The 24,689-nt window shown below is 42.4% G+C and overlaps 16 protein-coding genes and 1 non-coding gene across 17 annotated transcripts; 13 read left to right on the top strand and 4 right to left on the bottom strand.

Moving 5' to 3' along the window:
- Positions 1-95: 95 nt before the first annotated feature.
- On the top strand, positions 96-168 carry AW171_hschr42793. Its single transcript has one exon. It is a non-coding gene; the product is annotated as a tRNA-Phe (tRNA).
- A 351-nt stretch (positions 169-519) lies between these two features.
- Positions 520-1,152, top strand: AW171_hschr42792 (HDR132Cp; the record flags this gene model as incomplete). The annotated part of the gene is made up of 1 exon (XM_018132381.1): positions 520-1,152. The coding sequence occupies one exon, from the start codon at positions 520-522 to the stop codon at positions 1,150-1,152; it is 633 nt and encodes a 210-aa protein (XP_017987870.1).
- Positions 1,153-1,878: 726 nt separating this feature from the next.
- Positions 1,879-3,297, top strand: IOC4 (Ioc4p; the record flags this gene model as incomplete). Its single annotated transcript, XM_018132380.1, has 1 exon — positions 1,879-3,297. One exon carries the CDS (start codon positions 1,879-1,881, stop codon positions 3,295-3,297), a length of 1,419 nt encoding a protein of 472 aa, XP_017987869.1.
- A 263-nt stretch (positions 3,298-3,560) lies between these two features.
- On the top strand, positions 3,561-4,016 carry YNK1 (nucleoside diphosphate kinase; the record flags this gene model as incomplete). The annotated part of the gene is made up of 1 exon (XM_018132379.1): positions 3,561-4,016. The coding sequence occupies one exon, from the start codon at positions 3,561-3,563 to the stop codon at positions 4,014-4,016; it is 456 nt and encodes a 151-aa protein (XP_017987868.1).
- A 1,064-nt stretch (positions 4,017-5,080) lies between these two features.
- On the top strand, positions 5,081-5,656 carry YET2 (Yet2p; the record flags this gene model as incomplete). The annotated part of the gene is made up of 1 exon (XM_018132378.1): positions 5,081-5,656. The coding sequence occupies one exon, from the start codon at positions 5,081-5,083 to the stop codon at positions 5,654-5,656; it is 576 nt and encodes a 191-aa protein (XP_017987867.1).
- A 73-nt stretch (positions 5,657-5,729) lies between these two features.
- Positions 5,730-6,758, bottom strand: ARA2 (D-arabinose 1-dehydrogenase (NAD(P)(+)) ARA2; the record flags this gene model as incomplete). Its single annotated transcript, XM_018132377.1, has 1 exon — positions 5,730-6,758. One exon carries the CDS (start codon positions 6,756-6,758, stop codon positions 5,730-5,732), a length of 1,029 nt encoding a protein of 342 aa, XP_017987866.1.
- A 583-nt stretch (positions 6,759-7,341) lies between these two features.
- SUB1 (chromatin-binding transcription coactivator SUB1) lies at positions 7,342-8,112 on the top strand (the record flags this gene model as incomplete). The annotated part of the gene is made up of 1 exon (XM_018132376.1): positions 7,342-8,112. The coding sequence occupies one exon, from the start codon at positions 7,342-7,344 to the stop codon at positions 8,110-8,112; it is 771 nt and encodes a 256-aa protein (XP_017987865.1).
- A 322-nt stretch (positions 8,113-8,434) lies between these two features.
- Positions 8,435-11,338, top strand: MNR2 (putative Mg(2+) transporter MNR2; the record flags this gene model as incomplete). The annotated part of the gene is made up of 1 exon (XM_018132375.1): positions 8,435-11,338. The coding sequence occupies one exon, from the start codon at positions 8,435-8,437 to the stop codon at positions 11,336-11,338; it is 2,904 nt and encodes a 967-aa protein (XP_017987864.1).
- Positions 11,339-11,473: 135 nt separating this feature from the next.
- CCS1 (copper chaperone CCS1) lies at positions 11,474-12,205 on the top strand (the record flags this gene model as incomplete). Its single annotated transcript, XM_018132374.1, has 1 exon — positions 11,474-12,205. One exon carries the CDS (start codon positions 11,474-11,476, stop codon positions 12,203-12,205), a length of 732 nt encoding a protein of 243 aa, XP_017987863.1.
- Positions 12,206-12,330: 125 nt separating this feature from the next.
- AW171_hschr42784 (uncharacterized protein) lies at positions 12,331-12,813 on the bottom strand (the record flags this gene model as incomplete). Its single annotated transcript, XM_018132373.1, has 1 exon — positions 12,331-12,813. The coding sequence occupies one exon, from the start codon at positions 12,811-12,813 to the stop codon at positions 12,331-12,333; it is 483 nt and encodes a 160-aa protein (XP_017987862.1).
- A 637-nt stretch (positions 12,814-13,450) lies between these two features.
- Positions 13,451-15,286, top strand: AW171_hschr42783 (C2H2-type zinc finger protein; the record flags this gene model as incomplete). The annotated part of the gene is made up of 1 exon (XM_018132372.1): positions 13,451-15,286. One exon carries the CDS (start codon positions 13,451-13,453, stop codon positions 15,284-15,286), a length of 1,836 nt encoding a protein of 611 aa, XP_017987861.1.
- A 413-nt stretch (positions 15,287-15,699) lies between these two features.
- On the top strand, positions 15,700-17,298 carry ELM1 (serine/threonine protein kinase ELM1; the record flags this gene model as incomplete). Its single annotated transcript, XM_018132371.1, has 1 exon — positions 15,700-17,298. The coding sequence occupies one exon, from the start codon at positions 15,700-15,702 to the stop codon at positions 17,296-17,298; it is 1,599 nt and encodes a 532-aa protein (XP_017987860.1).
- Positions 17,299-18,064: 766 nt separating this feature from the next.
- On the top strand, positions 18,065-19,705 carry MIH1 (putative tyrosine protein phosphatase MIH1; the record flags this gene model as incomplete). The annotated part of the gene is made up of 1 exon (XM_018132370.1): positions 18,065-19,705. The coding sequence occupies one exon, from the start codon at positions 18,065-18,067 to the stop codon at positions 19,703-19,705; it is 1,641 nt and encodes a 546-aa protein (XP_017987859.1).
- A 144-nt stretch (positions 19,706-19,849) lies between these two features.
- IMP2 (endopeptidase catalytic subunit) lies at positions 19,850-20,356 on the bottom strand (the record flags this gene model as incomplete). Its single annotated transcript, XM_018132369.1, has 1 exon — positions 19,850-20,356. One exon carries the CDS (start codon positions 20,354-20,356, stop codon positions 19,850-19,852), a length of 507 nt encoding a protein of 168 aa, XP_017987858.1.
- A 376-nt stretch (positions 20,357-20,732) lies between these two features.
- On the top strand, positions 20,733-22,070 carry RCH1 (Rch1p; the record flags this gene model as incomplete). The annotated part of the gene is made up of 1 exon (XM_018132368.1): positions 20,733-22,070. The coding sequence occupies one exon, from the start codon at positions 20,733-20,735 to the stop codon at positions 22,068-22,070; it is 1,338 nt and encodes a 445-aa protein (XP_017987857.1).
- A 181-nt stretch (positions 22,071-22,251) lies between these two features.
- On the bottom strand, positions 22,252-23,712 carry ARP9 (Arp9p; the record flags this gene model as incomplete). Its single annotated transcript, XM_018132367.1, has 2 exons — positions 22,252-23,610; positions 23,683-23,712. 2 exons carry the CDS (start codon positions 23,710-23,712, stop codon positions 22,252-22,254), a joined length of 1,389 nt encoding a protein of 462 aa, XP_017987856.1.
- Positions 23,713-24,085: 373 nt separating this feature from the next.
- On the top strand, positions 24,086-24,673 carry CSE4 (centromeric DNA-binding histone H3-like protein CSE4; the record flags this gene model as incomplete). The annotated part of the gene is made up of 1 exon (XM_018132366.1): positions 24,086-24,673. One exon carries the CDS (start codon positions 24,086-24,088, stop codon positions 24,671-24,673), a length of 588 nt encoding a protein of 195 aa, XP_017987855.1.
- Between the last annotated feature and the right edge of the window lie 16 nt (positions 24,674-24,689).

Raw genomic sequence — 24,689 nt, 5'->3', positions numbered from 1 at the left:
TATCGGTATCTAGTAGAAGTGGATCCGTCGTCACGGGTGCAGTGCATACTAACACAAAAACGGTTGCATGTTCTGTTCCATTATCAGATCTTTTAGCGGATTTAGCTCAGTTGGGAGAGCGCCAGACTGAAGATCTGGAGGTCCTGTGTTCGATCCACAGAATTCGCAATCTTTTTACACCAATATTTGGTGATGTCGTCTCCGACGGCTTATTGGAAAGCAAAAGAAAAAGGAAGGAAAGAAAATTTCCCATTGGAGCAATGACCAGAGATGCTTTAACTTGTTTTGTACTCCTTTAACTCATTTAAGATAGTCATTTTGATCTTTCACAATATCCAGCTCAAGCTCATTATTACTATTGCCACTTTCAATTAACGTATCCAGGCAGACAAATTCCAAGTGTGTTTTGTTAAATACGTTTTAAGCAAAGATTAGCTCCTACCAAAAACAAACATTGCAAGTTGCAGATCATATTAGAGCTTACGAAAAGGTTGATATTGAAACAATCAACACTTAAAGATGTCGGACTCCGAGAAGCAAGAGCAACCTCAACAAAAGGAGAGGAGAAAGATTGAAATTAAATTTATTCAAGATAAAACTAGACGGCACATCACATTTTCTAAACGTAAGCATGGTATTATGAAGAAAGCTTATGAACTATCTGTTCTAACGGGTACTCAGGTCCTATTACTAGTGGTATCTGAAACAGGTCTTGTGTACACATTTACCACTCCAAAATTCCAGCCCATAGTGACTCAGCCTGAGGGGAAAAATCTTATCCAGGCCTGCCTGAATGCCCCTGAGGAAGAAGAGGAGGAGGAAGAAGATGATGATGACGACGTTAAGGACGAGGATAAGCCAGATGTCTCTGTGGGTGGTGTTGCTGGTCCAATCACCGTCCAAGACGTGTCGGGTAATCCAACAGGCGTCGGCGTTGGTGTAGGTTCAACGGACCATGTTACGGCTCCCCATGGAATGGGTGTACCTGCAGGCCACCATCACCATGGAGGTGGTGTACCACATCATCATCAGCAGCTTCCGCCTCAGCAGCAGCAGAATTTTAATAACCCAGCTGCGTATCTAAATGCAGAACAAGCCGCTGTATACCAGCAGTATTTTAATGGGGTCAATCCACAACAGGGTCAGTATTGAAACTGACAGACGAACTAAAGCTACCACAATTTCCCCATTTTCAAATCTTTATGATAATACACATCTTCCTATGAGAGTATTGTTTTTCGCACGTTGAGGTCCTTTTATTGTTGTTTTTCAACCATCTCGTTAGTCAATCCAGTGCTGAGGGTATATTATAGTCTACTTTTTCTTCCTCAGCCTGAAGGCTGTCCGCTGTTTCGAAATGGACACAATCTGAATGCATCTTGCCATATCCAATTTACACTACTTACATCCCTCCGATCCACTATACCTCCTCCTCTCTGCACCAGTGGACAGTATTGCGTAATTAAGATCTATGTTTGCGCAAATAAACATTCTACATAAAGACCGCACTATGTATGTACGGATAGAGACTGCTGAGCCACATAACATATTATGTAAAATTTAACCATCAGTTATTTCTTGTATCTATAACGTCTTTATGTAATTCAGATATGCTAGATTCGTCTCTTTAATAGTATATTATGTATATATTATCACAATGATATTCAACGCCAGGATTTTTTGAAAGAAAATCAAACTCAGCGCAGACATAAACACATCTAGATCGCTTAGATGGAGGAAAGCAGCAGAGATATTTGTCAAAAGAGGACCTTCGAGGACGTGAGAAATATAATAAACTATATTGATATTTTGCCTCTTCTCTCTGTTGCTGACTTTAAGTTGGTTTGTTATTGTGTGTTAGAATTGAGGTTATAAAGTATGCCTTCGCATCTATTTCAGCCTACAGATATTGTTCTGGCTAAGGTTAAGGGTTATCCATCATGGCCAGCAATGATTATACCTAATGAAATCATTCCTGCGAATGTTATTAGGTTACATCGTAGAAATCAGAAATTTGATGAAGAAGAGGTTATGGAAGACGAAGAATCGGATGCAGATGATACGAAATATATTCGGTACTCAGAGCATTTGAAGTTTCGAAAGTTTGAGACGGCTCAGTCCTCGTATTGCTTGAAGTTTTTATGTGACGATACATATACGTGGACAAAAGCGCAGGATATGAAACTACTAAGTCCAGATCAATGTAAAAGCTGGCTGGAAGGTACGACTCGATCGAAAAAGAAGCAACCAAGCAAGAACAAGAAGCTGATACAGGCTTACGAAATGGCAATGCGTGGCTCAGACATTGATGTTTGGGAATTTGTGGAGTATGGCAGTGCTGGGCGACCGGAAGAGGACGAAGAAGAAGAATATGTGGAGGAGGAGGATTCTCCGGTATATGAGGAAGATGCCGAGGAATTGGACGACGAGTCCTTAAGCGATGACGAAGATGTAGACGAAGAAATTAGTAGTCGGAGAAGCAGTCGGCAGAAGCGAGCTGCACGGCCAGTCTCGAAGCCGACCCGAAGCAGCAAACGGCAACGCGCAGCAAGACAAAAACGAGAGCTGGAGGACAAACCGACACGAAGGACCCGAGCTTCAGCCTCAAGAGGAGAGTCTGTTTCTGTCGATTTTGACGAAGACGAGAACGAGGACGAGTTGGAGGACTCGGATATCGGAGAAGAACTTCCTGCAATTCCTACGCGAAGCAGTGCCAAGGCAAACGCCGGATTGGCTTCGAAGCAAGCTTCTAATAAAAAAAAGAAACCAGCTGAGCCAGAACGGTACAAGTACGAGGACGACGAGGACTGGCGGCTTGTCGGCATGGGAACTCAAGATCTCACAATTCCATCGTCAAACCCACTTGTTAACCGCCTCAGTCAGAAAAAACACCTAGAGCTCCATAATGAGATGAAGCAAGAGCTACAAGAAAAACTGCTGATGGTCAATAAGTTAATGCTTGAAAGCATACTTAGCCCCAAGACCCGTAAAGACGATCTTGAACTTGTACTCGAAGAGTTAGATCTCGCATTAAGCATGAGGGGCGCCCACAACGAGCTCATCACCGTCTTTCTTTTCAATAATGAATTACTAATGAATTTCAGAGCCCTATTCAATCTTAAGCAGCCAGAACTAGGAAAACTAAATCTGTGGAATAGGTTCATGGACATTTTTCAAGATATCTACGGCTATGAATTTATTCTAGATACCCAGGCATGGTCGTTCGATGCAGTAAACGTAACTGATGAACCCCAACAGGTGCCGGTACCTGCTAATGAGGAACCAAACCGCATTTGAGCCTAGTAGAACAATACCGCTCTCCATTTAATCGTATATATTTTCTTATAGAATCCGATTCGGGCCCATAATTCCCAGATTTAATCTATCGACCAATTAGGCAGCGACTAATATATGCCCAATTATCACGACACCCAAACATATCATAGAACATTTTGGAGGCCCCTATGTTAACCTATATAAGAGATCTGGAGAAACACTCGTAAAAGCATGAACTTGCAACGCTTGGGAGTACCTTACCATTGTAAATCTGATCTTTAAACATGTCTGAAGAAAGAACTTTTATTGCTATCAAGCCAGACGGTGTACAGAGAGGCCTTGTCTCCCAGGTTTTGGCCCGTTTCGAGAGCCGTGGTTACAAGTTAGTTGGTATTAAGGTCATTAAGCCAACTAAGGACCTATTGCACAAGCACTACGCCGAGCACGTTGAGAAGTCTTTTTTCCCAAAGTTGATTTCTTACATGATGTCTGGTCCAATCGTTGCCACCGTCTGGGAGGGTAAGGACGTTATTTTACAAGGACGTGCTATCTTGGGTGCCACCAACCCATTGAAGTCTGCTCCAGGTACTATTAGAGGTGACTTTGCCATTGACATGGGCAGGAACGTCTGCCACGGTTCTGACTCTGTTGAATCTGCTAACCGCGAGATTAACTTGTGGTTCAAGAAGGAGGAATTAATTGACTGGGAAAGCACAAACGCACCATGGATCTATGAATAGGAGTTTCATGCACAGAAGTCGTATCTGTGAACCACTACTGACGTCTATGTGCACTATTACTGCTTAATTTTGTAGTCCTTTATGTATGTTATCAAATAATAACACGAGCCGAATTTATACGCTATGCTCTACTTTATCTTCGCATCTAGGGGTATCCTTTTGTTTCTGCGGTAATAGGGGATGAGTTGTCCTCTTACTTGACTAGTCTATTCTGTTCTTATGACTCGTGTCCCCCCACAATAATCACGAGGTCTTTACGTTGTAAGCGTTACGAGTTTGGCAAAATCGCAGATCATTTGCATACACAGACATGTGGCAACATTCAATTAAACAAATCAGTATCAACGTCTATATATATATATATAAACCGCCTTCTCTACGTTTGTCATTGTCGTAATTTTTGGTATGGCAATTTACCTAAGTCAAATACCAAGTAACCAATATATACCGCTATTCCCTGAAATAGTATATAGAAAGCTCGTTACTTAAAGAATTACTTCCAGGAGCACCCCCTGAATCACTAACGAATGGCTTATTAAAGCATTCAGAGCGCTACAGATGCAAAGAAGTATAGTCAGTAATTACAGAAACATAAGCCCAGGCGTCAGTAGAACTTTTAGAAGAAGTTTCGGCCGTTTGAAACATGATGATTCTGCCGGCAGTTCTCGTCAACCTACTTCAAATAGCAGAATTGTTAGTTTTAGTACATTAGTTGCGGTATTTTTAGGATCAAATGTGGCGTTATTTAGCTATTTTTATGATGATCAAAGAATAGGACAAATAGTTAAGCAACAAATCAGAAGGTATTTAAAATGACACCATAGTATACAGAACAAGGAGCCAATTAACCTGCGGTAATCGTTAATATTTGCATAAGCTGTTAAAAGACATTGTATATTGCTAGTAATGTAGACTCAGTAAGTAGAAACCTATCGTATTACATGATAAGGTGTTGATATTTTCCAAGTAATTTATTTATCGTAGAATAGGGTTCTTACTTGCGCTTTAACCGCCACCCCCTTCTACCCTATACGAAGCAGATTGAGAAACTCCAGAGAACGAACATGTCCATGTACCTTACAATTCTGTTTGGCCTACTAGTGACGGAGATGTCACTTTTGTTTGTGCTGGTTCTGCCATTGCCTTTTACTGTCCGCAGATCAGTTGTACGAAGTTTTGAACAGCTAATGGCAATGCCACAGCTCAAAACCATTGCGATTATTGGATACGTGCTTGTGGGAATGATGTTCGTGGACTCTTGGAAGCGCGCAGGGTTTGTTGGATGGCGTGAGACGGAAAACTTAGGTCACGTGCGTCCCTCAAAGACTATTCAGGAATATACGACCCGGGCTTATAATCAGCGGAACCTATACCTTTCTGGGTTTGTACTGTATTTCAATCTCTGTATTCCAACTGTCATCAACATACTGCACAGTTTGGTGAAGCACGAGGAGTTGAGCAGAAGCGGTTCTAAAACCGCTGCAGAATCCGAAAAGATGAAGCAGTTGCGGAAGGAGTTGGCGCAAAAGGAAGCATCCTTGGAAGCGCTCAAGAAGCAGAAAGCCGGTCTAGAAGCACATTTTGATGCATCTGTGGAGTCTAAGGAAAAGACTTCGACGAAGGCCAAGAAAGAAGATTAGGCTTGCAAACGAACTATCTAAAACTACCTGAGACATACATTTATTTCTTACGTAAAACAAATATACATGTGCTCTACGATAAATCGTGGGGGATTCCAGATTCCCACATCTCATTCATTCGGTCACCGAAACAATCCTTCTGGATTGTTTCCACGAGCTTTTGGTCCTTCTCATCGAGCTTCCCACCGTTAGCCATAACAGTTTGGTAGCTCTTCACAGCCTGCTCCAGTTGCTCCACGCGACTGAGACCTAAAACTGTGGGTCCCTTATCATTCCACTTCGCGATTGCATAACGCGTCGCTAGGTCACCAAGCTCAATACCTTGTTCAGTTGCAAGTTCCGCGGCGGCCTTTGAGCACTGGCGCAGCTCCTGTGTACAAGGGTGAGAACTAACCGGACCAAATGACGTCAAGAGGCCCATACTAGTAATGGAGGCATTGGACACGGTCTTCAATTTGCATTCCGAGAACAGCCGGTCGGCATATTTCAACAAATTCAGTGACTGCAAGTTCAAGTTGCAGTATGATAGCACCGCATCCAACGGTCCAATGTCGGGCATATTACAAGATTTCTTGGCAACATGGTATAACAAGTCCACTGGATAACCACTTACACCGAAATTCCTGATTATTCCTTCATCTTTCAACTTACGCAACTCGCGTAAAGCCTCCCAAATACCTTCAAACTCAACAAATTCAATGTCGTGAAGGTAGACAAGGTCCAGGTAGTCTGTCTTCAATATTTCGCATGACCGCCTCACGCTAGACCGCACATTCTGCTTGGAGTAATCAAATTTTTCCAACCCAATACGTCCAACCTTGGTGCATAAGTAATATGACTGTCTAGGAAATTCTTCTTTCAGCTCCTCCAGAACTCTCCCAAAAATCACCTCACTATCACCATAATATGGAGAGGTATCAATTGCGTTGATTCCACTTGCCATTGCACGCCGCACAATTTCTACCTGCGGAATAGACAAGGGATCCTTATTATATGCAGGCATCAGTGTGGCACCGCCTATAATTAACTTAGGCATGTCACTTATAGGTGACTTAGAAACATCAGATTTAACAGGACCAATTGCTTGAATTGCAGATGACATAGTTGGTATTTGAAGAATTATAGACCACTTAGAAGCATATGGCAGGTTTTATTTCCAGACAGTCTTACCAATTTTTCCCCTGAGATTTTTACATCATCTTAATAATGGTGACAACAAAAATTCTTAACTGTGGAGAGTTTTAATGTTACACAACATAATAAACTGTTAAGTACTTAACTGGCCATGGGCATTAGAAAAACCTCTATATCTTCTTAAATATGTACGGAACCCTTTTGGAGTTCCCAGGGAGTAGATTGATCCAATCACCTCATTCTCTATGGGCCCTTTGACAAGGGAACTAGTAAATCCTTAGTTATCATTAGCTAAAATCCTCGAACACAAACCCTACTGTTAATATTCATAGTAATTAGCATACTGGAGCATGACGACGGCACATACCCTCTTCGGGAAGCGGGATTTTCTTGATTTCTGTTAATTACCCTATCGTCTAGGCTTTTTTACTTAAGACGACTCGCCTAGGTTTCACATTGTTTCCATTTCATAACCCTCCAGAAAGCGTGGCGAATTGACATTACGAGGGAGTTAAAGGTGCTAGACGAACGCTAGGTCTGAATTAGGATTAATGTCATTTAATAGCGTCCCAAGCAATCAACTTTACGGTGGTCGTAGGTACAGTAGCGGATACAGCGGTGTTACGATGACTGAGGAGGGTCCACGAAACGGGGCAGGGAGGTATCGGAAGAGAAAGTACCAGAGTGCTGAACCTGACGATGATATTACATTTGAGCTTGGTAAGAACAAGAGAGCTACGGTGAGACAGTTCCGAAACATAAACCTCGTTGATATCAGGGAATACTATCAGGATACGGCCACCGGCGAGATGAAGCCAGGCAAGAAAGGGATCTCGTTGACCGAGGAGCAGTATGATGAGTTGCTGCATCACCAATTTCAAATAGACGAAGCCTTGCGTCGTTTTGGCTCTAAGCGACGCAAATTCAAGATGGTGCCGGTTGATCACTCTGACGACGAAGGGGGTGCCATGAAAGAAATCGAGCCAAACAGGCGCCAGAGGGCGAAGAGCAGCGATCCGGGCAAGTCAGAAGCCAGAGAACACGCTAAGCCTGCTACGAAGAAGCGCAAGGTTGCAGAGCCTCAAAGACCGTATTCACAGCAGCAAGAGGAAAACCCTCGTCTCGATCTTGCAATTCCGACCATGAAAAAGGCGTTGCAGAATCCACGACTTGATGATCGCCCGAAGAAGGTAGAGCCGAAACCGAAGATTGAAGTTCAGGCGCGTGAAGACGAGGATCTGGATTCCAGTGATGAGGATTTCGCCCAGGCATTAGAGTCCGAAGTACGGAGACAAGATGAGGATATAAGCGAGGAAGAATAGCATATAAACCCGCCAAAATTCCAAAATTAGTTTCAATCTCATTAGATAGTGAAATATCATCCCATAGCACAATGTAAGGACTGTTCTTTGTACGCTTTAAACTTATGTGTATCTTTCATCTCACGTGACTATACAGCCCCTTAGTTTTCACAATTTAAACTCTTCAATTTGACAAATACATAGAAGAATACTAAATCCATTTCTAGCGAACTGTGGTACATAAAACAAACCAAGGGGCTCCAATGCTATTTGCTCGAGTGAAGTTATTTAAGATAGGACCATAACTGTCTAAGGGATATATTACAAAATTTACAGATAAGTAATGGCTGGCGTATGGAATTCACATGATTCAGATGAAGCCCAGTTATTGGGTAATGAAACCAAAAAACGACCTAAAAGAAAACAAGATAAAAAGAAACAGAAGCCTAGACGTCGTTCAGTATTTCAGAATGGTTCCTCAGATGAACACCACGAGGTTTTTGCACCTAGTCATGGAGCTTTTGGAGCAGACAATGATAGGACTGATTCATGGGGTCTATTGCATGATACTGATGACGAATCAACTACAGGAGTATACGGGGGACACCACACGTTGTTTGGGTTTGGAACTTCCTATATAGATCACAGACCGTCTATGGCCATGTTAGAAGCAACCCATGGAGGCTCGGGAGGATCAACAGTTTCTCAAAGGCGTCCCAGCACGGTTCCTCATAACGGTAACTCTGGAGCTCCTAGTGCTGATAGTCAACATCACCATGCAGCAACAGCATCTGCCCGTTACAGAGATCCGACAGCTCCTGCGATACCGGATCACCATAGCACTGGTAGGAGGCGTTCAACCAAGGGTATCACCCAGCCAGTTGATAACTGGAGGCAAAACTTAAAGGATTACGGTTCAATCCCTTCTTATCCAGCGGAAAGAAACACAGAAGAGTACTCACGTTCACGTGGGGGCGACGTTGTAATTGATATGGACGAATTGATGGAGCACGTGCGCCACAAACGTGACCAAGAACAGCAAATGTCCAAACATGACTCAGATGTCGAGACCGAGGAGTATAACTCTCAACCTTCATCTCGTGGTTCTAGTGCATCTTCATCTTTGGACGATGTGTGTCTTCCAATTGATGAGGACAATGCTAGAGGACTTAAGCAATGGCCGGACGTGAGCGTTATAGAAGAGTTCTCAAGAGAAGAGATTGAAAGGCTAAAACGAGAGGCACTACAGGATGCCGAGGACTTTCATTACCAGTACTACAACGATGAAGACAATGAAACCACTGATTCTGTCAGCGGTATTGCGTTCACGAAACCTATTATAACCAATATAGATGTCCCTGAACTTGGCAATACCAGGGTTAATGAATCTGAACATTTGCATAAAGGAAGACTACGCCCCAAGAAACTGACACCGTGGCACTTGAAACGGGGAGATGTTAACCTGCCAGGACTCGGTGCCCCTGGTGACCCGAACCCTAGCGGCAGTTACTCTGAAATGGTACGGGAAGATTTTTTAGTCGGCCGGAACATCCAGTATCCGCCTCGTATTATTTCCAACAACCCTGAAATCTTTAGATTCACCTATTTCAGAGAGGATTTAGATTCAACCGTCCATTCTCCTACAATTTCTGGCTTGTTACAACCTGGGCAGAAGTTTGAAGACCTATTTGTTGGAAGCTGTTATTCTTCTAATAGTCAATCGTCAGCAGGGGAGCACAATGTCCCAAGCAATGCTAATACTACCAATGCTCAAGTTGCACAAGCTGCTCATGCCGCCAGCGCCCTATTGGAGTCACATACACCTGTCGAGAACAAGTCTTTATCTCCATGCCAGGCGCCAAGCGCAATTCAGCAGTCTCAGTCGTGGGAATTAAACGAAGTTTTGCCATTTTGGCTAGACGTTCTAAATCCCACGGAAGAAGAAATGAAAGTTTTGAGTAAAACATTTGGGATCCATCCTTTAACTACCGAAGACATTTTTCTTGGTGAAGTGCGTGAGAAGGTGGAGTTATTTAAAGATTACTACCTAGTGTGTTTTCGATCATTTGATATTGTCGCGGAACGGTCAATCAGAAAAAAAAGGCAAATGCAAGTACAGGAAAGCGTCTTCAGCGTTGGAGATGACGCTAGCGACTTGGAAGAAAATAGGGCTGGTTGGTTATCTAGATTATTCAAAATGCGTCGGAGAGGTTCATCAACCAAAAATGTTGCTAGTAGCACCTCTAGCTACCAACGAAAGGCCAAAAGGAAAGCAGATATAGACGAGAAGTATAAAAGGAAATCTGGTGACAGAAGGAGACCAAGAGAAGGGGAGCTAGAACCTTTAAATGTATATATCATTGTATTCCGCAATGGTGTCTTGACTTTTCACTTTGCGCCAACCCCTCACCCTATCAATGTCCGGAGAAGGGCTAGATTATTGAAAGACTATGTGAATGTGACTGCAGACTGGATTGCGTACGCACTAATTGACGACATCACAGACGCGTTCGCTCCAATGATTGAGCTAATTGAGGATGAGGTTTATAACATAGAAGATTCCATTCTAAAAATGCACCAAGTCGATGACTCAAGCGATTCAAGCGACTCAGATTCAGATTCAACTGATGACGATGTTAGCTTTCCTTTTGATAGGCATTCACGTCGAACAGCCTATAGCCGTGCAACCAAAAGCACCAGAACTTCTAGATCTTCCTCTACTTCCTCCTCCACCATAAATGCAAATATTATGGGATGGAAGAAGAAAGGTGACATGTTGCGTCGTATTGGGGAATGTCGTAAACGTGTTATGAGTATTGTCCGATTGCTTGGTTCTAAGGCAGACGTTATTAAGGGATTCTCAAAGAGATGTAACGAACAATGGGAAGTTGCCCCACGTTCTGAGATCGCTATGTATCTTGGAGATATCCAAGATCATATAGTGACTATGGTATCATCATTGAATCACTATGAGAAGCTGTTGAGTAGATCTCACTCTAATTACCTTGCCCAAATTAATATTGATATGACAAAAGTTAACAATGATATGAACGATGTTTTGGGGAAAATTACTATTCTAGGTACGATCTTTATGCCGATGAATATCATTACCGGTCTCTGGGGCATGAACGTAATTGTGCCTGGTCAATTCAGCAACTCACTTCAATGGTTTGTCAGCATTGCCTTGTCTATGCTTGTTTTGGCTTATCTCGCTTACGTATATACCAGGAGGAGGTTTGGGTTTTAAGCAGCGTGTTCGTTGACTTTAGAAGTTCACTATTACATAGCCTAAAGCTAAATACCACTATCTCTCTTATTCATATGACAAAGTCTAAAATTATCGACGAATAGTTCTGTATAGGTAATCTTAACTGCATTCTAAATGTCTGTCACTATAGAAGACTCTTTTCAGACAACCTTCGCTGTGCCCATGCACTGTCAAGATTGTAGCGACAGCATCCATAGCACCCTATCCGCCGTAGAAGGAGTGCAGAATGTTAAAGTCGATTTAGAACAGCAGATTGTATGCGTTGATGGAATTGCTCCTCCAAGTGCAATTGTATCTGCTTTACAATCGAGCGGCAGGGATGCCATATTACGGGGTACCGGAAAACCTAATAGCGCTGGAGTCGCTATATTAGAGACTTCGGCGCCTACGGAGGATGGAATTAACACCACTGTACGTGGATTGGTACGTATGGTTAGTGTGTCACCTACCAAGACGTTATGCGACGTTGTTCTAAACGGTGTCCCAAAAGTCGGGAAATATTACGCTTCCATAAGAAAGACAGGAGATGTCTCACAAGGTTGCAAGAGTACCGGGGATGCACTGCATACATTTGATCCTATTGAATGTAAAGAATCCAGTGATCTTGGGACTGGCTTATATAGCGGCAGCGGTTTTGTGACCTGCCCTTTCCCTATCTGGGACATTGTAGGTAAAGCCTTTATGATCTCTGACGACCCTATCTTCAAGCCCGGCTCTTATGGTATAATTGGCGTTATTGCCAGAAGTGCCGGTGTATGGGAAAACGATAAACAGGTGTGCGCTTGCAGCGGCAACACTCTTTGGCAAGAGAGAAAAGAAGCTCTCAACCACAATATTACGAAGTAAAGGACAGAGAATCAACCTAAACGAAATAAAAACTTTATAATTGTGTCCGTCTGTGCAGGATTTTACATACCATTTAGATACAGATGGTCGATGCCAAATATTTTTCATAAGCCTCCGGCCCTTTCTTATGTAGTGCCTTGCCTTGTCCATTTGGCTTGTTCTTCAACGGATCCGTCACCCTTATTATCATGCTTCACCGCCTTTACACTATTCCCATTCGCATTTGAGGATTCGCCATTTGCACCTCCGTGTGATCCCTTCTTATTACTAGAGCTTACGGCTTTCTCCGATTCGTCAGTATTCTTATTTAAGTTCTCAACTTCCTGCTGCATTGCCACTTCGTTGTTAAAAGAGCTCTTATCTAATGCCTTCAACTTATCAAATTTTGGAGTGGGTTCAAACGTCTCCTTGAGCTCAAACTGAGTTGGCTCATTCTTGTCCACAATACCTGACATGCGTACAATTGCATAGACCATCAATAGAAGTGTAATATAGACCAACAACTTCTTAACAGGAGTCGTGAGAAAACCTCCTGCACGGCGGGCCCCGCTAACGCCATTCTTGTAACGAGGCAATAGGTCCTGCTTTCTTCGAATGCCACCTTGCATTACTGTTTGTCCTACCGTCAGTGGTTTAGCCGTACTGGTCGACTAGAGCTGCTATAATGAGCTTAGTTTTAATTTAGAAGGACTTAGCCCGACGGTTACCCGGACCTGATACAGATTGTGCGTCAAGGCCGGGTAATAACATAGTTTACCCGGCCACGCCGTTTATCTTACCCGGACAACGCTCCGATTGCGGTTGCGCTGTCCGGAACGACCCTGGTTACCGGTTCACCACGTGACACGCATATTCTTCAGATGACGCTGCAGTCCACATGAACTTATTTATCACGAAAGACGTCAAACTGTTTAACAATTCTATATAATTTTAAACCAATTTAACCTAATTAAACATAGTAAATAATGGCTGTTGTTAAGCACTTTATGGTTAACTAAAGAATACTAACAACTGGTTTAAGTTCAAAAAACTAGGACTTATTAATTGTAATAGATACCCAAATATCCTCTCGTTGTCCTTAGTTGTAATTGTTCGTTTAAGGAAGACTAAACCAAAAAAAGAAAGAAAATTCGTAACAGTGTTTTAATTAGAAGCTTCAAGCACTTTAAAAGACTTGAGAGATCAAGAAGAGGTATAATCAAAGTTGATTTATGTTTGTGAAGGCGGTATCTACTATTGAAAGAAATGACTGCTACGGATTATACACCATGTGTTCATAGTTCGGAAGTTACACAACAAGGTAGCATAGGTAACAATAGTGCGAGTTTATCACCTGCAGAGTACTTATATTCGAACAATTCTCTGAATATAACAACGCAGCAGCCGGTGGAGAAGGGTATGCAAACGCCGCAACAGGATGACACACCGAATACGCTGAAGAGCAGTAAGACGACTCAGTTGGGTACACCGACAGCGATGACGGATTTACTTGCTATGCTGGACGATAATACAGCATTTTCGGATATGGTTCAGCAACAGGAGGAGCGGCATTGGGATATGGATGTGCAGCGAGGTAAGGTTGTGCCGCATCTTTCCAGTACGACAACAAGTGTGAATACTACGAGAACAACAGACCTTTCACCAGATTTACTACTGCAGCCGGACGGGCCGATGAGTATGGCTTCAGGCAGCGCATCTGCAGGACTACTAGAGGCCACTCCAGAAAAGTCGGCTGCTCTCCTGTCACTGCAACAACTGGAACAGCAGTTTATCAATCCTAATTTACTGAATAGTGGCGTTAACTCCTCTGTGTTTGTAGACGATGGTTTTCTGGAAGAACCAGCGGCTTTTACTGCGAATGGTGGTAGAGTGCATGTAGGCGGTAATCAAGTGGTGCTTGACGAGATGGCGTTATCGCCCAGCGCTCAACGGAGAATGAGTGAAGTTGTAACGGGGTCTATCCCACTGCAGCACCATCCAAGGGGATCTATTTCGCACCAGGTTGATTTTTGGAACCTTCCAAACGAGAGACAGTCGGTTAGCAGCGGGCACAGTGCGTCAGAAAGGACAGGAAACTCAATTGACTTACTCTCCTTCAGAAATTCGCCTACTCCCAATGTTACAAGTACAGCAGGTGCTGCTTCTAACACTACGGCTACAACCTTGACCCCAGCTTCGAATTCGGCGTCTGCATCAATTACGAAAAACTCATCTAAAAGCAACTCACTCACACACACGAACGGCATGGCGCCGCCATCTGTCTTCAAGATTGACAATGAACTCACGCAATTACTAAACGACTACAACATAAACTTCAATACACATACGAAAACGAAATCAACTCCCGCGACCCGCGTAAGAGCGGGCTCCATTGTGGCGGGAACTAATGCGGCTAATGCTACAGCAGGCGGGAACTTGTTATCAGCAACTTCTGCGACCAATGCTAGACGCAGCAATTCTATTTCCGAACCACAGAATAGAGTACAAAAGCAGAGGACCTCTACGTCGTTGATCGACGGGAGCAATCCAGCTATAATGGACAAACTCTACGGTGATGTTAATAAGGTATCGAAGTTTTCTCAGTGGGAAAATGCAATTTTGTCCGACGAAGAAGATCATGACGAAAATACGGGCAATGCGGCAAGCCAAATAGACCCAAAGGTTACTGGCGCTGGTAGCACATTTATAACAACTTCGATGTTGAACCAGGACATGATTGACAACAATTCTTACGAACTACGCCACAATAATTCCTCCTCAACAAATGGCATCACCGTAGCAACCAGAAGGAAACGCGGCAGCATACCTAAGGGCCCAAGAAACACAACTAGCAAGTCCTCCTCTCCTCTAGACGAAGATGAGAAACCATTTAAATGTCAAGAATGTACTAAAGCTTTTCGCCGCAGCGAACATTTGAAGAGACATATCAGGTCGGTTCACTCAACTGATAGGCCCTTTCCATGTACTTATTGTGATAAGAAATTCAGCAGGAGTGATAATCTATCGCAACATTTGAAAACCCACAGGAAGCATGGAGACATCAAAGATACGATACCCATTACTACAATAAAGAAAGGATGACATATTTTGTTCAACGCCTTTCACTTTGTATTTAAGTTTAAAGGCCTAACTACTGTTGTTTAGGTAATGAACAGAAGGAAAGCATTCCTCTATTGGCCCACGATATAAATAAAGATTAAGTTAGATGGTTAATCAAATCATATATACGTATGTATATTTCTGTTACAGATAACTTTTATTTGAGGTCTGCGGATTTTTTATTTAGATGCCCTTGCTTCCTTTGTCAACATAGCAATCCTACGCGGGGTCTTTATACCGAACAACTCGGGTTCCAAAATTTACATAAACACAACAAAACCTCGTATTAGGTTAGCCATAGTCTTTATAATATTCCATCGTGGTAGTAAAACCATTAATTTTAATCGCGTTTAGCAGGCTAATACCCAACTTATTCTCCAACTGTGGTTATCGTAATGAAGTCATTTCCAGCTTTAGTTGAGTTTAATGACGGCAGGCATTCGATGTTCCCTCAGAATCTTCCAAGGAGCAACTACACAGTGCCGAAAAGCTCCTTATTCAACGATGAAGAACCAACTGAGGGCAATGAAGAACCGTTTATGTCCTATTCTATAATGTTCGAGCAGTATAATACACTGGTTGAGATGGTCTTGGCGCAGAAAACGTCTAGACTGATGCTACAAGATGGAGCAAGACAGTTAAACCAATACAAAATAGAGGGCAAGATAGGCAAAGGACGTTATGCATCGGTATTTAGAGCTACACAGGTCTACGGCCATAATAAGAGCTACTTTAATAAGAATAAGGTTGTGGCAATGAAGTGCATGATGAAAAAACCTCTCAATTCACCCTTCTCAATGAACCAAATCCTGAAGCATAGAGCTCGATGGAATCAAGCATCCGATGCCCTGCATAGTTCTCAGAATGGGGAGATTGACAAGGACGATAAAGTTGCACGTAGGGCATCCACATTGTCCTTATCGTCTACGAGGGTCATGGATGGCGACCGGCTGATTATCGAGATGAACTTATTAAGGATCCGGAGGGAATGCTTAATTCAATCACAATTGCCGCCACATCCAAATATCAACGCCGTGTTCGAAATGCTGGACTCGCCGAAATCTGACCGGGTCTGGATGGTCCAAGAATTTTGCTCTCTAGGCGAGTTGCAGTGGGAAAGGCCGTCGAAAGTTCATATTCCCGAACAATGGTGTGAGTTCATGAAGTCTAAAAGTATTACAAGATATGACTTTGCTTTTAAGCTCTTACGTGATATAAGCCTAGGCCTGGCCTTTTTACAGGAGCATGGCGTCATTCACAGAGATATCAAACCTTCGAACATCCTATTAGACGGAGTTCGCAGCGTAGCGAAAATATCGGACTTCGGCTGCGCAATGGTAAAACCGTCTAGCCTTCCCTGGTGGCAGCAAGATCGTGAGAAAGAACTGTGGGAAAAGGCTTTTAGGGATGAATTGACGAAGATCGTCGGAACCCCGGCTTTCATTCCCCCGGAAATGTGCGATTTCAACGCAGACTCGTCCTCTCCGGCTACCGCAAAGCCAGTTTCCCATCGCATCAACAATCAGCTAACCTCAGACACAGAAAATGGCTTCAAAATCGACATATGGGCGCTGGGCGTTACTATGTACTGCGTACTAGAAAACAAGCTGCCATTTGTAGGCGAAAACGAATTCGGGACTTACCATATGGTCGTCTATGAAGACCCCTACATAGACCAGGCTGATTTACAGTCCCAAAATCAAGATACACGGTGGCTATATCATTTCGTCGTAAAATCCCTCCTCTGCAAGGAGCTCTCCAAGAGGCCTTTTGCACACTTGATCATCACTAAATTGCAGCACCACGACAAAGAACGCCAATCAAGGATTGGAAAAGTAAAGCGCATGTTCTTTACATGGAAGCGCAGGCTGACCAAGGCACCACCGGCCAAGAATCCCAAAACCACCCCTTCTGACCTCATAGTTGGAACAATTTTTTCCAATACGTCCTCTTTCTCTCAGATTTCAAGCATCCCTACTATAGACTCTAAATAGACTGATAAACCTTAAAACTGCTGCTTCTATTTAGTGTATGCAGTAATTCGTGACTGTATCGATTATGTACGTTGCAACAGCATAGCTGGCCGCCCTCCTATATTCCCGAAATTGATACAAACTCTTATTAGGCAATAGGAAACCCTCCAGGATTATAGTCGAAAGATCTACAGACCGTGCCGAAAAAAAAGTACCATGACTAAAGCGAATAACGCGCTCACCAACCTTAATAATGACATATGGTACCGTTATTTTTGAATTACTATTCTCAGTAGTCGGTACCAAGTCTCAGCGGGGACTCTAGGCGAAAGTATCGGTGGTACGTGATTGATAGCTCAGCAAGGACTGCACGATACTAAATAGGAACTAACTTAATCTACTAATTAGGTTATATCACACCTTATAGATTGCTATATGCAGTTTGGGAGGATTTCCTGCTCAGCATTTATTAAGTATCGAGTCTTTTATCGTTATTACATAAGAGAAAATTCATTATTGTAGTTTTAAGTAGTTGTATTAATAGTATGTTTTAATAAATATATAGGAGGAAGCGGAATTGATTCGGTCGATTTAAGTATATTGAATTGTGGGGAATTCTTGAGATACGGTAGTAAATCTAGCTGCGAGTTATCGTCTTTGTTAGGTATTAGTGGTGTATCTGGAGAAGATTTGCGTCTCTTCTTCCACTACTTATTATAGAATTTAGGGCTTTGCGCCGAAAGGTTTTAATCGAGGAACTTTGATTTGAGAGGGATAAAGATACCACATGTGTAGTACTAAGTCTGCACCGGATAAGGACAATCCGTTTAACGGGGGATCTAGTTCTTTTCTGAAGAATATTCATTCGTTATTACGGCTTAAAAAGGGGAACAATGGGAAAGGACACGGGCGGAACAAGATGGCCGAGGTCGACAGAGAAGTGAGGCGAAAATCTATTGAGTATGATTTGTCTATTGGATCTGACGAGTCGCCTGGATCGCCTGTCCAGAATAGCTTTTTAGAGCACGAGAGCCGGTCGCTTTACGATGCTCGTGCGGATTTACAGAAAGTGATTGCGATCGAACATCACATAGAGAAGGGAAAGAAACTGGGCCTGGTGATCGGAGAGGCTCATAATGGGAGCAGTGTGTCGTTGCCTTACGCTTTTAAACCGAGATCTTCAACTAGCGGGTCAATTCATAGAGTTCATGCTCCTCCCAGAAGACAATTGAGTGGATCGAGTCTGTTGAAAAAAGACTTCAGACCCTACAATTCGAATCCTGGTCAGAGGTTGATACAGGCCGCCAATTGCCATCCTCGTGTTGCAGAGTCTTTGGTCGATTTGACCGCGACTGGATCTCATGGCCTCCAGAGAAAAGTCAAATCCTGTGGCCCCCTCCCAAACGGCGGGAGAGGGAGCGGCGAGGACAGGACTCCAGCTGTTATATCGCCTCCCGCGGACAATTTACCTTTATATTCGTCCCGACTTCAAGATAGCAATATTCCGCATTATAAGTGTGACTCTGCTGGAGACAACCTACCGCGTATCACGGTGAATGTCTTGGTTGATATAATTAACGGACACTATGAGCAGTACTACCCAAAAATATATATCGTTGACTGCCGGTTCGAGTACGAGTTTTTAGGTGGACACATCAAAGACGCTCTCAACATTTCCAGCAGAGGAGACCTGGAGAATGAATTCATCCACAAGAAGGAAGACAAGTGCACATCTGAAGCAGGCAAGCCCCCGCTGTTGGTGTTCCATTGCGAGTTCTCTTCTTATAGAGGCCCCATAATGGCATCGCATCTCAGGAATTGCGATCGGATGCTCAACCACGATAACTATCCTTTGCTACACTATCCTGATATATTGGTTCTAGAGGGCGGTTTTAAGACCTTTTTCGACATGTTCCCTGAAAGATGCAACGGCCATTATGTTGGTATGAAATCGCATAAGTCCCATGAGGTCGAATTGGCCAAGTTTAGGCAAGATTCGAAGAGCATCGTAGCAAGACAAAATTCCTTGCACGTGCTACAATCAACGGGGCAGACTTGCAGCAGAAGCAGCAGTGAGGCTACTGCTAAAACGCTGCCTAGTGATCATCTTTTAGGCCTGCTGCCACCGTCGAAGATCCATAGCATTCAGTATGACTTGCTCAATCGGAGTCCGAATAAGCGTCAAACGTCTTTCAGAGGAAGCATCAGCTCGAGGAGCAGCAGCATCGATAGTGTACCATCTAGCAGCCTTTTATTGCTAGAAGATTTAGAATTCACAATGGGAGGAGATGTGTCAGATGACGATTCCCACGCTGACCAATATAGTTTCGAATTGGGCGACGATTCAACCTTTGGTGCAGGAACAAATTCTGGCAATTCTGTCTCCCGTAAACTGCTCGATGCCATTTTGAAGGATAACGATAAGTAGCATTGGTTTAGTAATCAATTATTTGCATTATCAACTTTTTACATATATTTAATCAAGTGTTTTTGTTTTCCTATGCTATGAGCCTAAATGTGCCCTAACCCCACGTGCATTTGAGCACCGTGAGTCAATTTTTACTATTTACATTTATTTTACAACTGCACCACTTGCACTAACTCCGTTAGAAAGCTTTGCACCCCACCTCGTTGGTGGCCATAACACCTTAGTGACTTTTCCTATAACCAATCCCGTAGAAATCGGTCCAAAGTTGTTGGAATCAACCGATTGGGACATATTATCACCCTCGACCCACAGGTGTGACTTTGGAATCGTACAAGTCTCACGTGGGAAGGGATGTCGAGTCTTCACAGTATCATATTCTTTACCTAAAACTCTTTTGCAGTAGACTTTTTTCGGATTAGTGGGCGACTTGAACAGCACAATGTCGCCATAATCCAAATTACGAATATTCGTTTTTCCTAATTTCCAGAGAAGCACCCAATCACTTCCGATATCATCTCTGGGATTTAAAACTGGTCTCATGGACATCCCTTGGATGTTTGCGACGGACACAACATGATGAGTCACCGTGATGTATACAGGAATCCATGAACATGTCAAAACTGTGTATTTTATAAACCTATTGCGAAACATAAATCACAAATTCCGTAAACCCAAGCCTACACACAGCCCTTAATGGTGAAATAACTACAATCGCCGATATTCTTTACAGTTATTTGCACTTTATCAGTTCTCTTAGGTTGATGTTTGTTTAGATGAATTTTTTGATAATAAGGACATAGTCACATGATAAAAAAATCAAAGGCATCTGAAAGGGAGTGACCCACTTATGATTAGTACCGTAAAGATAACATGCAAAGTTTATCGAGCCCTTTGCTCCTGGTCATTACCCTTTGGTTGAAATTGTTAATTCCGTTATGAATTATTAAGGCACATTAAAGCTCGATGAATTAGAATTCTGTCAAGGTTTCTCAACTTACCATCTAAAATTAGTTCAGCTGCAGCAGGTATGACAGCTCGTTCTTCATTTAATAAGTTTTACGATAGCCGAGTGTTCAGAATCGTCAGAACGCAATGGCTACTGTTTGGGTTCAGCCTTGCAATGATACTGGGAAGGTTCTTTCCCAACTTTGCTAGCTATGGCGGTACAATTCGGTCAGAATATAGTATTGGGTATGGTGCTGTTGCATTTATTTTCTTCTCAAGTGGACTCTCGATTTCCACAAGGAAGTTGATAGCCGCCATATACAATTGGAGAGCCCATTTTGAATCGCTGTTTATGAGTTTCTTGGTCACTAGCGCAATTGTATATGGGTTATGCTGTTTAATTAAAGCGTCTCCGCATGAGGACATTGACGACTGGATGTTGGTTGGGTTAATCATGACTGGTACATGTCCCACTACAATTGCAACGAATGTGACAATGACAATGAATGCGGATGGGAACGAGCTTCTGGCTATCTGTCAAGTATTTATCGGCAATTTGCTTGGAGCGTTTATTACACCAGCGCTTGGGCAGCTCTACACGACTAGTGGGCCTTTCAAATTTGGGAATCCTGCCAATGGTTCTTCGGTGAAGCTATTATATGCTAAAGTGCTGAAAAAGCTGGGACTTTCTGTGTTTTTACCCTTAATTGTAGGCCAGGTGCTTCAAAATATGTTCCGTAAACGAGTTGCATGGTTAGTCAGAACGTTTCGCTTCAAAAAACTCAGCTCCCTTGCCCTATGGCTCATCATTTTTTCTTCGATGTCAACTATATTTGAGCAGAAGGTCTTTAATGCTGTTTCGAAGATTTCCATAATATTCTTGGTATTCTTCAACCTCGGACTGGCAATTCTTTTCTTAGTTATAAGCTATTGTTTGGCTCGTCCATGGCCAATAAAGAAGTGCTTTCAAAAAAAGCCAGATGAGTCTTCTGCGAAGTCTTATAAGTTTTGGTACCACTTTCTAACGCCATTTTATTTTAATAGAAGAGATACCGTTGCGATGATTTTCTGTGGCGGAGCCAAAACCGCTGCCCTCGGTGTATCGTTAATTACCTCACAATACGGCGAGCAATTCGAAAATGTTGGGAAGTTATTACTCCCATTGATCATTTATCCCATAGAACAGATCCTTGTTGCTAGCATCTTGGTGTCACCACTGAAAAGGTGGTGTTATGTGGAAAAAGAATCTGCAGAAGACTCAGAGGATTTTCCTTCGGACGATATAGAGCATTATAGCCCACATGATACAGTAAGTTCAGCAGAGAACCACACGTTGCACTCCGTAACCCTTCCTCCTGGGCATCCCCCGGATTTCTTCTATCCTGACAACATGGATGCACAAACACTGCATATGAAATAATATTGCGCAAATGATCACACATCAACGGACGTAACAGATACATCATGAACACACATGACACACTAACATACATATCGAAACTATAAGATTGTACAAAAGAATTTGTACAGGTTTTCTACTACACTACTATACAAACATGAGTGACATCTGCGATTTACAGTAGATAAGACCATCTAAATATTCAGAAATAGACATCCCATATTACAGAAGGACCCTTCTCTTCATATTTTTCTCTGGTAACGTAAAAGGAGTCATTCGAATGACTAAAAACTTGCTTAGACACCATTTGTGCCCCTAAGAAGGTGACCTCGCTGTAACCGTGTTTTTTCCATTCAGTAAAATACTCTGGGAATTTAGGCGATTTTATAACAACTGGACTCTGCACATATTCTAAAGTGTTCACAAAGCCACTTGGCGTACCAATCCCCATATACTTGTTCTTTCTATGTTTTTGAATATTCTTGGCCAAAAATGACTCTTCTCTTTGCTGCCTTTCGCCGTCAGGCTCCATAATTAAATGATCTTCACATAACTGGGTTAATAGAGCTTCTTTAAAACCGGCAATGCTGGTAACCCCACCGGTAATAAGGACATTCTCCCATATCGATTTGTATTTTGCTATCTCCCCAATTTGCGCGAGCACCATGCCACAAGCAGTGGATATTTTCTTTATTAGATTATCGCAACCCTGAAATCTTTGTTTTTCCACCACAATTTCCTTCCCAGTTCTATCAACAAAGGTATTTCTTTCTAGCTGACTATTTGACACTTGTTCTTTATTCTTGCTCCTTTCCCTTTCTTCTAAAATTTCTCTTGTGTCACGATTAGATGTAACAATGGCAGCAACATCGAGAGCTCCTTCATCACTGCCTTCATCTGGGTCTTCATCAAAATTGAACTTAGACAACGTCTTGGCATCTTTCGACAGCACTTCAAATATGGGAGATCTCTTTAAATCCTCGATCTGTTCAGGGCTCCATCCTGGAAGTAACGAAGCTAGCTTTGCATTAATTGCATCTCCTCCAATGTCTGCGCTGTAGGCTAGATGATCCAAGGGCGTATAATCAACAATAGGTACAATATCAGTATGGGTAGCACCTATATCAATAACAACACAATTCTGAATATAACCGAACGCGTAAGTGGTCGCAAGCGACGCTGGCACAAGCATGAGGTTATTCAATTTCAATTTTTCAAACACATATTGAGTAATTGCTTCAGTTTCGTATTGCGACCAAGCATAATTAGTTAACATGAACATCGGAATATTTGCAGCCAGCATATCCCAATTCTCAGCATCATCCTTGAGCACCTGCTTGAGAACTGACTTATAAAGTAGCTTCAAGAAGTAAAGAAATGCATTTAAATCAGTAATCTTACCGTTAACAATTGGATAGACTACATCATTCGTCTCCTTACTAGTAAATTCGCCGTTACTACCCCTGTAGATCTTAGTTGGTATTTCCCATTTTGGAGGAACAAAAGTCTCTTCGCCAATACCAAATTGAACTAGAGTTGTTCTAGAACGAGGGTATACAATCTGTTAAACCATGTTAGTACAAAAATTCGAACTATAAAGCACCCTGTAAAGTAAATTAATCATCTCACATACGAAATAGCTATCTTGGCGCAAGGGCGGCATCTTCAATTAGATACTATAAAACAGTATTTTTATTGTTTAACGTGTTTTATGGTAAAGTTATTATGGTTTATAATTTTGAAATATTGAAAACTTCAAAATCACCATAGTTAGCGCAGAATACATAGAGATATGTAATAATTTCATAAATCTAGTCTAAATAAGTAGCTGATAGCTTTAGATGAGCCTTAATAGTAGTACTAGATATTAAAAAACCTCACTTCATGTAATATCTTTATACTTGTTTGCAATTTTCCTTTTTACAGTTTTTAACTGTTTATATTACATTTTAAGTGATGAGTTACACGTTAATAAATAACTTAATTTGGTGTTAAAACATATATACAGTGATAATATTGGTGCTATTAGCCTTATAATGGAGCAGAGTATTCGCAGTGAGAACTCTGGAAGATCACTACAAAACATTAATCGAATTGTACCGAACTTTGATAATGAGTCTATTAACCAAAGGGCACTCCAACTGCTACAGAGGAACAGACAGAGAAGGCAATTGTTAGAAAGACAGGAAGATAAAGCTCGCTATGTTGCACCAAGTATTAAAAAACGAGATAAGGTAGATGACGGAGATTTTAGTGACTTTGAGCCTCTTGGTGTTGTACATGAGCCAGTTCGGAGGAATCGTCATATAGTGAGTAAGAAAAGAAGATATAAACCAAGCGATGTTGCTTTACAGGAAATCAGAAGATTTCAAAGGTCCACAGAGCTATTGCTGTCCAGAATGCCGTTTGCGCGGCTTGTGAAGGAAGTTACTGATCAGTTTACTGCGGAAGACCAGCAACTGAGGTGGCAGTCGATGGCAATTCTCGCGCTTCAGGAGGCCAGTGAGGCGTATCTGGTTGGACTGCTGGAGCATACAAACTTGCTAGCACTGCATGCTAAGCGGGTGACAATCATGAGGAAGGACATGCAGCTGGCAAGAAGAATACGAGGACAGTTCATATAACACAGGATTATCTACT

Source organism: Eremothecium sinecaudum, chromosome IV, assembly GCF_001548555.1.
Source record: "Eremothecium sinecaudum strain ATCC 58844 chromosome IV, complete sequence".
Classification (NCBI taxonomy): Eukaryota; Fungi; Ascomycota; class Saccharomycetes; order Saccharomycetales; family Saccharomycetaceae; genus Eremothecium; species Eremothecium sinecaudum.
Note: the sequence above shows the minus strand (reverse complement) of the source record. Positions and strands in the feature narration are given on the sequence as shown.